Raw genomic sequence first — 14,655 nt, forward strand, 5'->3', positions numbered from 1 at the left:
GTTTGAAATGCGATTATTAAATTAAAGTACAAGGATCGCTGAGCGCGGCCCCCCGTGGCTCCTGTGGCTCGCTCCATTCTATGCGCCCACTATTACTACTCACAGATTTTATACGGAAGTTAGATGATTTTGGTACTTGTTACTTAGTTAGATCTTTTAATATAGATCAAATTAGCTTCACGCTCACACACAACGTGGTAGGCAAAGGGAACCTAGAGTGTTAAGACACTTCTTTCCCTATTTTCCGCCGAATTCTAGAGGATTGCCCGTTGAGTGATTTAATTTTACACCGCGTATTGCCTCGACACCAGAACTAAGAAATGAAAATATAAATATTTAATTTTCTCGAGTAGATTTTAATTTCCTGTTATATTATACTTACCTAATTAGCCCTGTTTATAAATGAGTGAAATGTTAAACTTAAAAGTAACTAAGTCAATATGATATTGATGATGTTTTTATTCAAAAAAACGGCAGTTGCTTTTCTGGTAGAAAGTGGGAAACGAAGTGTCTTAACACTAGGTTCCCTCTCTTCCTCTTTTTTTTTTGAGTATAACAAAAACTTACTTAAAAAAAAATTAGATCAAAACATGACAAGCGAAGTATTGGCTATCATTAATGCTTAAACAATAAAGGTGACCAGTGATCGTGAACAAACGACCGCGCTCGCATGCGGGACAGATGACTTCCAGGACCTGATTTATATCGACGTGTATACACGACTAATTTTATTATAAATTAACATTTGTAACAACAGAAATCACTGGTATAACATTTAAAAAAAAATCTAGATTTACAAAAAAGTCTTAGATTGTGACTGGAAAGGCTTAAAAAGCAGTGTTTCATCGAATTTGCTTACGAAATTTGTAATAACAACGTCTAAGCATGCTATTACTAGCTAACATATTTTGTAAATATGTATTTCGTTTATATCATTTATTATAGTAAAATATATTGAAACAATTTATTGTCTTCCTTTTACTAACATTCCATTAACGACAGTTTTTCTTTTATACGACATTTTTTATTCTTTAAAAATGTTATAAATCGAAGAACATCTCTACGGTGTCATAAACAAAGGTAACCTTTACGATCTATGACAAATCTGAATTACAATCATAATCTTTGTCCACAGCGCACTTGACGCATTCGGGCCAATAAAATAACTCATGTCCAATTTATGTTAATACAATAAATAGTAACATAAATAATTTTGAATGAAGGCACAAAAGACAATTTAAATTTATGAAGATAGGCGGGCTTTCTTAGATTGCTCCTAGCTTTAGCTAGGATCCGGGTAGGTGCAAGAGTGGTGAAAATATACCTTGTTTTTAAAATATCTGTTTTAAAATACCTGTATCAAATTAGACTTTTAATAACTTTTTTCGCTACAGTATTTTAGAATACTCAAAATAGAAAGTATAATAAGCTTGGAAGTTTATATTACACTCGTAACATACATTTTATTTATTTGTGCTACGCCCATGCTCGTAGGAAGATTGGGGAAGGGGTAGTCCGTTCCCACCATAGAATAGTCTGGTGTCTACACCAAAAATTTTACTATTAAAAACATTTCCCCGAAAAATAAAAAAAAAACAACATTTACACTAACATTTCTGTGCAAAGCTAAAGTCCAGGCCCTCCATAGAGATAAGGCCTACGACTAGGTACTGTTATTAGAACATGGTATCCTTAATGTTAGAACGAAAAAGAATACTGTGTTTTATCATATATCATCAATAGATCTATAACTATGAATGCATATTGATACAATGAAACTTATAAACAACATTATTATACGAAACTTTGAAATAACACACACAATTCACATATCCTAGGGCATTTTAGTTTAACCGAAAGTGTTCACGTGAATTAACCTAAACCGCAGCCAAGTTATACAGTAAATAATTCGTAATTATAAGAGAACAGTAACTAAAACGGTAAGAGCGACAAACCGACAGATGCTTGCGGCCATCTTGCGGCCGCTACGAACTATGGCATGCCACCTTCGTGACTTTGTGGTCACAATGTCACCGTTTAAAATCAAATTTCGGTTAAAAAATATCAAATTGTTCTGTAATTATTGAAGTACCTATGTATTATTGAAACGATATAACGGAAGGATCCAATGTAATTTATAATGACATCTAATTTCTCTAATTGCATTGAGGATTGTTTTAAATTATTATTTTGTATATTCAATTTTTCATTTTTATATTTGTATTTGTATGTTTGATATTTATATGATATAAATTGAAACAATTTATGACTTAGGTTGTAATATAATATTAATGGATATTATTGAACAAACTGCAGCGTGAAAAACGGGAAAATAAAACTGAAATTTTACAATTAAAACTTGTAATTGTAAAATCTCATATCATAAATACTATATAAATTATGTCTTATCCATCCAAAACTGGATATTTGTTAATACAAATATTTAATTTTACAATTTACCTTGTATCCCGCATATAGCAGGATAAGCAGACACAAAAATGTTCGTAGAGACATAGTTTCTACATAAATAAATCAACTAGGTACTTTCTTTCAAAGTCCCTTTATTATAATTTCTTTTTACCAGTTTTTAATTTCTAAAATAAACTTGGCTATTTCTAAAATAAACTTGGCTAGACCTAACTCGTAAGTTTTGAATGTACTTACGTAGGTAAATACATAGTTTAACATGTAGCATAGTTTATTTATATAGCAATGTATTATTTCCGAAATATTTTTTATATTCCCCTCAGTAGGAATCGAACTCACAACCAACACGTAACATACTATTAACTACTGTATTGTAATAACTTGTCATGTGACAGCGATAAAATTATAATTTTCCTTTTTAGTTCTGATTTAGACTTTGTAAAATAGATAAAGTGTGAAATAAAAAAGATAGAATAAGATAGCTATATTTACTAGAGTCGCTTTCCTTTTACTTTACAGTAACATTTTCATGAAATACCCTTAACAAAAACGTCTGGGTGAGGTTATACCGAGTTTATTAATCAACGGGAGACATCTCGAGCTCTACATTTTTCTCCAATCTTCATTATATCCTAAGAGCTGTTCTGATGAGAAATTAATCCGGGGCAGGTGGCCGCAGGTGCCGGCCACTCTTATATTAGCAGTAAGTAATCCGTGCGTTTATGTTTCGTTGGAATGACTTCGAGAAAATAAGACGGCTACGTATATTATACCTACCACATTAACATTATTGTTGAAGAAATGTTTTCTTTTAAGTATAACATCCACATATAATATACTAGTGGACCCGGACGCGGCTACGCCTGCTTGAACTATAAGAATATTTTCGCGTCGGTCATACTCATACTATGCCGCCCAAAGGCTAGGTTATTTCGAATCAGTGACATCTCCTTAATTATTTATTAGAATGTTATACAGTAAACTATAATTTCAATCTACATGAAATGCTAAAAGTGACTATTATATTTACTATATTTACTTTCATAAGGATGAATGTCAAAATGTCGCGGTAATGGTAACGGTCGCGTAGCGACGGTTGTTATTAACATGGTAGAATAAATTGGATGTCAAATTAGAAAGTATTTTAATATATTAGTTTATATGTTATATATAGCCTATAGTACATCTGAAGAATGCAGCTTTCATACAAAACAAAAACAAAGTAAATCGGACCAGTAGATCCAGAGATCTTAGCGTTTAAACAAACAAACAAACTCTTCCGCTTTATTATATTAGTATAGATTACGTAAATTCAATATTCTAGTTTTGTAATTGAAGACTAGTCAATATATCAAAAACTAAAAACGAAACAATTCAAATAATCTATCTATTTTATCTTATTTAACAAAACGAAAATTGAATACAAAAAGCGAAAACAGATATTCTGTGACAGTAGGTAAGCAAAATGTGTTTTCAGTTCTAAATTGTCATCCGGAGCGGGCTAAACCGTCTTCAGCTGCAAACTTGGTAGGAAAGCGGCAGATTTGAAGGAAACTCCGACTCTGAAGCTACGACGTAATCCGGACATATCTCAGTACATTGCTCAGCGCGACACAGCGGGACTTAGCGAGAGCCGCGCAGCAGATGCTTATCTCAATAACAGTTTTATTTATTTTTGCGGGCGGCTGATCCTCTCCCGGCGGAGCTGTCTAAATGAAAATAGAGGGGCGTGTTCACCTCGCGACGCTAACTGACGTGCGTTTGTATTGAGGTGCTGGAGCTACTGTGGAGAGTGGAGATCTCGCGCACAGTTGCGTTAACATGCTACAGATACGACAAACTAACCGTTTTAAAATATTTTTTTATCTTATTTTTTTATCAAGGCCAGTCGTGGTCAGAGTACAAGCTGTAAGTGCGACAGGTTGCGAGGCCGATTCCATTATTTCGTTCTGGTGTTGAGGCAAAGCCTGCATTAAGTTATGCCACTCATCGGAAATGGCGGAAATTGGGGAAGGGAAGTGTCTTAATGGGAGCGGAGTGTCTATTCACTAAGTTCCCAGATTCCCCCTGCTTACCCTGCTATATGTAGGATACAGCGTGTAACTAACTAACTCTTTTTATTATAAGTTGATATTTAAAAGGCAGTCCCGATGTTAGATACATCGAAGTTAGATCGCGATGTCTTGCGAGTTGGGACACGTACCTTCAATAGCTACTATATTGTAGGTTCAAATTAAGGAAAAGGTTATGTAACTTATGTTTATTTTTAACAACATTTTTATTTTTAACATTTCAGTCATTTTTAGTCAAATGTGTATAAAATAGGCTAAACGTGAAAAGGAAGAAATGGACAAGAGAGTACAATTTATTTTATGTAAACATGTAAGAACTGTAAATTTTATATTTTCACATTCAAGCAGTAAATTTAAAAACACTTTGAAAGAACAGCGGTGAGGCGAGCGTCTAATTGGATTCCTTAATGTAATTGCTGGTGCCAGATTGGTTTTTTCGCGTCAACAACGTCCCACGGGGCAGGAGTAAGTTAGTCTAATGATCACTTCTATTGTTGTTATGTTGGAACAGTTAATATAAACGTATATGTTAAATAAAATAAATATTGTAGTATTTTCTACTATCACCGTAAACACTTTAGTTGTATTAGGGGTCCATTCGGAGAAATGGTTACATTTAAAATTATTAAAATTTCTCTGTTTATTATAAGAGAAAACCTGAGATAAAGCCTATAATGGATTCCGCCACTGATACGAATTTCTAATGGGGTACAAAATAGAAAAAATGAAATTTCATAAAACTAGCTCCTTTTTGCCTATTTTGGCTATAGCCAGGATATGATAAGCTATAAAAAATCCATAGCATACAGATCAATTGTAATAAAGTTTAAGTAGATTGTAAAAGTATATAAGTAAGTATAATAGAACAACTTATTTAAGAACCTAGTCTCCGTCGAAAGATAATTCAAACTGTCAGTACCTAAAGAAAATAATAATTATTTTTCAACTTTTATTCCGTTTACATATAACTTTTACAATTCGGAAGAGCTTAATTCGATAACAGGTGGGTACTGTGGCTTCGAGCGATAACGGAGGTCATCTCGGAGGAGTATCAAATTCTCGTAATGCTCCACCGAGGAGTCCAGCAGCTGCATGCAGGCGCGCATGGCATCCGTCTGCCGATCCCGCTCCTCTTCCATTATGTTATCAGTAGCTTCACTCACAGCTCTCACGTTTTCTACAATCTCATCTAAACTGAGGACATATGTATTGCTTATTGTTATGACAGATAAGGAACTAAACGCCTACCGTACGAACGAAACGCTTTGAGGCTACATTCTTTATCCGCACTGCGAGAGATTGGAACTCACTGCCGGCATCTGTATTTCCTGTGACGTACAATGTGGGGGTTTTCAAAGATAGGGTGAATAGGTATCTTCTAGGCAAGCGTGCACCACCGTAGACGACATCAATGCTCACCAGACTTGATGCGGTCAAACGTAAGCCTATTCCATATAAAAAAATAAAATAAAAAAAAAAACTAAATATTTATTTAGTTTCTTCTTTTTACAGCTTGTGATGAAATGTAGATATTTAAAGGAAAATATAATTTTAAAGTACAGAGAGGATGTACGTTCAATTGTAGATACGATGAGCGCTTCTTTGTTATTTAAAATAATAATTTCAACTCGCAGATTTCATAAAATAACGATTGTTATTAATTTTGTATTTCTTTATTATTATGTGATGTTTTAATGAACTAATGGTACGAGGTCGTTGCAGCGCATCGGCACAAAGTGGACGAAACCCGATGGTTGTGGATTCGATTCCCACTAGGGGTTATAAATCACTTCCATCACCTCGCTATGGTAACATGACAAAGCGCGGCTTTGAATTTAGTCATTCAAATAATGTTCGAGACATTTCAGAAATATAACCAGAAAATGAGGAACGGAAAATCTTAACACTAGGTTTCCTCTTACAAATATTTCTATGATTTATGAAATATTCTATTATACTTACTGTCGTTTCCGCATTTCCAGGTAAAAACAAAATAATACCACAAGGAGTGCTATCACGGCAGCATTTAGCTGAGACCATGATAGATCCTGATGAAACATGTGAAGGCGTTCTATGCGAGTTTTCGGAATTACGTTTGAGATTGAAAATCCAGGGACTAAGAGTGTTATGGGCAGGGCGAACACAGCCAAGCCCATAAGCACGGAGACGACATCCCAATCGCTTTTATTTGAAGGCATAGGTTCAAGTTTCGTCAAACATTTGATGTTATATCCATTAAATTTAATTAGCAATAATTACAATATAAGATAAATATAAAAAATATACTGTCAGTTTTGGTTGACAAATAAAAATCATAGTCTTATACATTTATGACAAACCGACTACTACAGAGGTACCTAACAATAATTTTGTTTTATATTTGTATTTTGTTATTAAAAGCCTATTAATTGTTAGTGGTTTTATTTTTCAATAATTTAAGCTGCAAGAACGAGATTATATAACAAACCTTATTTCCCTAATGTGATAATTAAGCTTAAAGTATTTTTAGCTACACGTTATATCGCATCCGCTCCCCACTTTTTCTTCATTTAAATAGGGGGAATTAAATCCCCTTAGTGGGTATCGAACCCACAATCGTCGCATCGCGTTCATGCAGTTTTACTCTATGGTTTTTGCAACATACCATTTATTTTATCCATATTGGCCATATTTTTTTATTATTTACAGAAGCCGAGAGCTAGCAAATGAGCGCGCGGGGCCAGCGTCCTTCGCCATGTGACGCGCCAACACTCGCACAGCATATCAATTTCGACTAGATACACACAATAAAATTGTACGGTCTCCGGAGAGGGCTTAAACGATTCGCCGTTTTGTCTCGGGCCCAGCTGCGTAATGACCGGGGCAGGAAAAAATTGTCAGCAAGAAAACGCGAGGGTAGTTGGGTTTATGTGAGCGCGGCAGATGGCGGCAGCGGCGACGCTCTCCTAACGGCCTCTGCTTACCTCGCAAAACCCGCGCCAATTTTATTTATCGAAAATATAAACCGATTTGCGGAGCACCCTCGTAAATCTGTACTGCCGATTTATAGCTGTTACCGGCCGCGCTTACAACGAACTTGCTTCTTAAGAACTTTCTCTTCATTACACCAGTTTAGGTTAAAGTATAATAAATATACAAAACAACACATTCGCCATTCTTATAATGATCAATCATCAATTAATCTGTAATGAGTAGGTATGCAAGTATATGTAGGTAAGGTAGCTTTATTTTTTTTTTGGAATATGAGGTTAAGCTGTTAGCCCTATTGGCTTTTACAGCGACACCGGTTGGGTAGGGAAGAGGGTACTCTGTCCCTGAAGAAATGCAAGCACTAAGTGGCTGTCTGTGAGGAAGTCGACGACTGTAAGGGCGCCCCCAGGGGGACTCGAACCTCGGCTTGCGGCCGTCGAGCAGACTGGATAGGTAACTCCTAGTTCCTTGACATTTACTTGCTCCTGAAAATACTAAAAAACTTGAAGCAATTTGAAAGCGATATGTAAACCGTATTTATATTTTTTTTTTTGGCACATGAACCCAATATCTGATTAACGTTTGCATTAGCCATGTGCACGATCAGAATTACCTAACCACTAGCAATCAAACGACTATCGAAGGGACCGCATTCAGGTACCATTATGAAGGGCGATTGTAGCCAAATTCATTACCTTTATGAAGGGAAAATTGTTTTGGTGAATCCCTTAACAATTTACTTAATACGTCGGTTTTATGATATCGACTTGTCCGAGTAAGTATAATAGCAACTACTTACCTGTTATAATTAAATGTGCCTTTATATATCGAATATCGAAAAAGCTAATAATATTGGCAACTAAGAACATTGATAATAGAGTTATATTGTTACTCTATTATATTAGAGACCGTCGTAGCGTAGGGGCACAAGGATTTGACTGTAACGTGACGGTTATGGGTTCGGGCACCAACGCAAAATCCCTGCGTTGAGCTCCGCCACTCAACACGCAATGCTTCTAGAAGGCGGACAGTGGGCGACAGTGTCTAAACACTAGGTTCCCTCTGCCTACCCTGCTAGTACATACCACACAGGGATACAGAGTGTAACTAATTTAAAAATTTGTAATATATAGACTTTGATAATACCGCTATAGGTATAGCTCTTCGGTTTTGTCTGCTTTAAATTGCTTTTTAGGAGGTTAAGTTAACCCAAAAAAACAAAGTGAATGAAGTGGTATATCCGGAAATTGTTTAGTAGAGACGAAATGAATGTAGAGACGTATTGCTACCTGTTACAAAAATTATGGTACTAATGGGAGAGGGCTGGATGGCCCATGCCTACCCCAGAATAGTTTGGACTCTATCCTCGAATTATTATGAACAAAAAATTACGGCTGAAAAATTATAAAAAAAATCTTTACACAAAAAGATTATGTGAAAACTAAAGTCAAGGCAACGAAATAAGAAACTATATATATAAAAGGACATGTTCTCACTGACTGAGGTAAGACGGACGCACAGCCGTAACGAGATTTTGACGAAATTTTGTCATATATCGTCTATGTATAGACAGCGGTTAGTTACTATATTATTATATGTATCAATAGATATAAATTTTAATCTGTGCAAACTATTTAAAATATATATAATGCACAAGGAAAGATGGGTTTACAAGTAAAAACGCTTTAGTTCAAATATATTACGATATATTTATTATGTACGACTACAAATGTATAAAATATCAGTCATATTATTAGAATAGGTTAAGCGACATTATACAATATTAAGGACCACCGATATATAAACACTGTTTGATTATTTAGTTTTAAATTAACAGATGCTATCCTTTCCCCGGATTAGAACAAGAAAAAAAACAATTGTAAACAGGTTTGCCGTTTCCGTTAAATAAAACTATATTAAAAGGGAATACTTACGTTTTTATTATGCTATAATAAAATATAATCTAAAAGTATATAATTTTTTGTGAAAAAATAATACGTGTGTAAATATTAAGATGACTGAAAAGTCTATAAACAAATATAATGTTTAATAAAAAAATGATTACTACATTTATTATATAAATTATCAATGCCCGTGATTATATCAAATATGTCGTATAATAAAAATAAATTAGCTGACATTATAATACAAAATTATTTCTTACATATAATTAGTAATTTAATAATTAATAAAATTTAGTTATAAATAATATAATTGACAAAAAAATAAAATTATTATACAATTAAAATGGCATCTTCATTCAGCCATATCTGTGTAATATCATCTTAAACTGGCTCATTGCGAGTACATTTTTTGTTTAAAGAAAAAATATATCACACTGTATCCTGCACATAGCAGGGTAGGCAGAGGGAACCTGCCAACTGAACCTGAATACTGATCCCATTAAGACACTTTTGTTCCCACTTTCCCGCCAATAAATTATAGCATTAATAAATATAAAAAAAAGATACCAATAGACTAGATATATAGACTTGATGTCCTTATTGGTGCAATATCACATACGATTGACATTTACAATTACGTTTTCGCATTAAATACTTAATTGACGAATACTAATAGTTTGCAAGAATATTTTATATTTAGTTAACCCATACTTAAAGAATGTACAAAATACTTTAAGTAAAAAATAAAAGGTATAATAGGAGTTAATAGATGTATATCTGCAAATTTATAATAGATAGGTATATATCATTTTTAAAGATTAAAAATGTATTTTTAAATTTAAAACATATTTATAGAAATTAATAAAAACATTACATAATAATAAAAAATACCTTGTGATTGAATAGAAAATAATATGCTATAATTTTTTATTCTTATACAATATCCCTCATACAAAATAATACATAAGGGATTTTCGTTCTCAAATAATACGTTAGTAATAACTATTTATCCATGCACTAACATCTAAAAGAAAAAGATAAACTTTTCAACAAAATATGCACAAATGTTTTTTTTTCACATATTTTGGTATTTTTTTCTTACATATCAAATTGACAATAGAGTCAGATGCCATAATATAAGTCGAGACCAATGCGTACATCACAATTCAATTATTATGAAAAAATACTAGTTTAGGCACGTTTAAATGTTTTTGTCAATAGGCGAACTTGATCTAGCGTCTGCTATTTCTATATTATGTGAGCATACATAACATTTCGTAAACAGAATTGCACAAATTTTATTAGAAAGAACAGAACAGAACAGAAGAACATTTTCAATTGATAATTTGTTTGGTTGGAAATCACAATTGATAATTAATTAATTATAAATTATTACACTACCATTAACAATAAATAAATACAACAAATAATTAATTGTTAATTGCAGTGTCACAGTGAACCATAAGTAAATCACAAATAATTAATTCTCATTCTATAGTTTCTCATTCAATAAAATAAAATTCAATTGTTAAATGCAATTAAAATTTACTCAACTCTGTTTGTAATGTGTTTCTCTGTACAGAACAATAATAGCTACACAAGGACTAATTATATTTTAACTTACGTCTATGTCTAATTAGATAAAAGCTCTACTTATGATCTACTGAGATAAATAAGGCAGATTACATGTGAACAATGTCACTATTTCGTATTTCTCATCTACAAGTTATATAAAGTTAAAACGTCTATTTCAGAAATAAAACCTAATAATAAAAAGGATACCAACCTTTTTAAAATTTAAATGTTTCCGATAACCACAAGTCAATGCATTGTTAGTATTTACAATACATAAAGTAGTAAATTAGAAAACTGTAAAAGTATCGACGCAGAAAATGCTAGTAGTAAACATATCTGTTATCTGTCACTTATTAGCATTTTATTAGTACACTTATTTAAATGTTAATATCATTCCAGATCAAAAAAATACATTGTTAAAGCAAACATAAGCATTACATATACAATATAAAGTAATATAATGAATTAATCTATATAGTTAGATATATAATACATTCGTCTTAAAGTAATATTGATATTTAAAAAAATAAAATGACCGTCGACTAATAATATCTTTTAAATTAATAAAGTCTTAATAGAACAAAGTTATCTCTCAATTTTGTGAGGGCACACAAAATTCTTTTTAAATCTTACATATTTTCTTATTTTTTTCCTCAATCTTTATATTCACATAACATTAATAAGCATAAGTGTAGAAGAACACTTTAAATATGTAAAAAATATTTAATAAGCATTTAACAATTTGTCTCTTAGTAGAGAAAACTTTGGTTCATGGGAAGACTTAAATTTTTCCGATCACAATTAATGCTGTATAATATATTAATAAATTTAAGAATAAAATTTATAATTAAGTTTTTTTTTTTTAAACTCATTCCATATTTATCTGTACAATAATGTTATTTAAATACTACACAATTATTATTATTTTTCGCATTTAAACAAATACACAACAGAACAATATATATATTATATAATTTCTATATTATTCTATATTATATAGTATATAATTTCAGATAGCTGTGTCCAAATTATCCACAGCCTCCATCAGGCTCGGCACAGAGTCTACTTTCATTCCCTTCCTGCGTAGTGCATTTAATTCCTCAACTAATTGTGACTTATCACGGCCTAAAGTTTCCCTGGAAAGTAAATATTGAAAAAAACTATTTTCAGCTTCATATTGCATACTTTATTCATAAAATATATAATACAAGGATCAGTTTATCAATATTATGCTGTTGTGGTGCAGCGGTACAACTAAGACTGGAAGCCTAACAATTGTGGATTCAGTTTCCAATCTGGGGAATTGTCTTTTAAGGTCATGTGTCTTGTAAGGTCCACATTGTGATAATATTCAATGAATATTCAGTCCTTTATATAATTTGCATATAAATATTTTAAATACGACAAGATTAAATTATAAGCTAACTTTGCATATTACATACTTATCTTCTAGCTTCACGCTACTTCTTATAATTAATATTGAAATAATTCATTACCTCTAATGGAAATCGAACTCACAATCACATTTACAGTCCAATACTCAATTGCTGCTTAATTAACTTAATACTTTCATTCTATAATTGTGAAAAGTTATCTCTTATACCAATCAATTTTCTTTGTATGTAACTAAACAGATCTGAACCAATAAATATAAGATAAGTGAGGACCTTTTTTAGTTTCATGCTGCCCCGCATATAGCAGGATAGGCAGAGGAATCTAGTGTTAAGACACTCCGTCTCGCGCTTTGCCTTGTACTAGAGCTTGGAAACGAAAATATATAATAATTCCCTTGAGTGAGAATGGAACCCACAACTGCCGCATTTTAAGTCACACGTTTTGCTACTGCACTACGACGGCCTCGAAGTGAAAACTTACCAAATTGAAATGCAAGTGTGTAATAGCGGTATATAAATAAGCAGCAGGTCAGAATCACTGACAGCTTCATATCGTCTTAATGCCAGCTGGGCCCATTTCTCAACAGGTCCCGCCAACGCTCCGCCGCTGGAGCCTGCGCAAGCTACTATTCTACATAGAACACTAAGAACTACTCTTGATCGGTCTGTGTAAACCTGAAAAAAGGATTAAATTAAATTAGCTTCATGCTATATTTCGCATATATCTGGGTAGGTAGAGGGAACCTAGTGCTATGAAGCCACCTTCCCAATATTCACTCAGTTTCCAGTTTTCCACCCAATTTTATAAACATTGGCAGAACTGAAGAGAGTTCTTTGCCTTGTTATCAGAGCAATATAATAATTCACTCCTGCACTCCTCCTAATAGTTATAATAATATACTATGATATATAACAACAATAAATGTACAAGAATCATATTTGGAAGTGTGTGTGGATCTGTCTGCAACTTTCTTTAAACCCTAATATATGCAACGTTAACCACACAGAAAAACTAAACAAAATAAGAATGTATGAATAAAGCTTAATATAATAAATAAACATTACCTTATTTAATAATTTAAAGCTTGTTTCTAAAATTGATAGTGCTTGGTCAAATTTTCCTTCGTCAATCAATTTTCTGGCATCTTTCAATTCAACATTCTGAAAGAATGCAATAGCTGCTGGGGCATCTCTGAGACGTGACTCATTTGCTATCAAATTTAATAATGATTCAAATGCAACACATCTAGTAGATATTAGATTTGGGTCAAAGTTTCCTACCACTATCTGTAAACAGAAATAAATATATTATGTGTCGGCAGCTATAGTAAAACATATGTAAAGTTACATTAGGCACACAGATATTATAATATTAAATTAGGTTGAATAACATCATTACTTTGAATAATGAATAATATGCATATGATTAAACAAAACCCAAGAGAGGTAGACCATGTACCTATTCTTACCTATTCCTTTATATGTACATGTATTCAACGACTAATTACTTTGTCGTTTCTTGCCATCATTTTCATGGTCATGTATGATATTTTTTTTTCTAAAAATATACAATGCCGCATGTGATATAAGAATCAAGTAAGTAAATACATTTGTTTGCAATATATGCGTCATACCTTCCGCGGAAACGAAGTGTTGCTAATTAATGATGGGTGCTCCTTTTTTAAGCCATTATATAAATCTAAAAAATGAGTATATCTTCTCTCTACGTTTGCTGGATCAGGATCAAATACTCTTGACTCTGTGGAATCCTGTCTGACTTGTAACATATAAGCTACGAATTTCTTCTCCTTTTCTACAGCTTCCACCGTACGCGAAGACACAATTTCGAATTTCAACATTCTAGTAAATTTAAAAGAGTAATTTCATTAAAAAAAGCCTTATAAAACTCGTAATCACATGAAGAGAAGAGAAAATAGGACGCAAGAGATAAAGAGATAAGAGACTGTTTGAAATTAATTGCGACCGTAATCAGAATTCTAAACCATAACAAAGGAATATGACTGTCAAGTATAAATTGACATTTGTCTCTAATGTCAAACTAACATTTATGATCAAAAACCCAAGAATGCTAAATAAAGTTGTCATAGTCATGGCATCGATTTGTTCTAATATGATATTAATTGAATATTGAATATTAAATATTGAAAATTGAATATTGAATATTAAATATGAAATTCCTTTTTGATTAATCAATAAGCCTAAGCCAAATTATTAGTTTTATTTTTTTTTATATACAACATTTAAAAAAAATGTGTATGCAACAATTTTATATCATGAAATGCATTCTTATAA

General features: G+C 32.4%; 2 protein-coding genes across 2 annotated transcripts; both read right to left on the reverse strand.

Moving 5' to 3' along the window:
* Positions 1-5,470: 5,470 nt before the first annotated feature.
* On the reverse strand, positions 5,471-6,697 carry LOC146541321 (uncharacterized). The gene is made up of 2 exons (XM_085207305.1): positions 6,462-6,697; positions 5,471-5,693 (listed from the first exon to the last, which is right to left on the reverse strand). Exons 1-2 carry the CDS (start codon positions 6,695-6,697, stop codon positions 5,471-5,473), a joined length of 459 nt encoding a protein of 152 aa, XP_085063431.1.
* Positions 6,698-9,153: 2,456 nt separating this feature from the next.
* Snx21 (Sorting nexin 21) lies at positions 9,154-14,364 on the reverse strand. The gene is made up of 4 exons (XM_085208167.1): positions 13,977-14,364; positions 13,408-13,629; positions 12,824-13,017; positions 9,154-12,084 (listed from the first exon to the last, which is right to left on the reverse strand). Exons 1-4 carry the CDS (start codon positions 14,199-14,201, stop codon positions 11,958-11,960), a joined length of 768 nt encoding a protein of 255 aa, XP_085064293.1. The 5' UTR covers positions 14,202-14,364; the 3' UTR covers positions 9,154-11,957.
* Positions 14,365-14,655: the final 291 nt, after the last annotated feature.

This window comes from Heliconius melpomene, chromosome 1 (genome assembly GCF_056956725.1).
Source record: "Heliconius melpomene rosina isolate 202511_hmr_F chromosome 1, ASM5695672v1, whole genome shotgun sequence".
Classification (NCBI taxonomy): Eukaryota; Metazoa; Arthropoda; class Insecta; order Lepidoptera; family Nymphalidae; genus Heliconius; species Heliconius melpomene.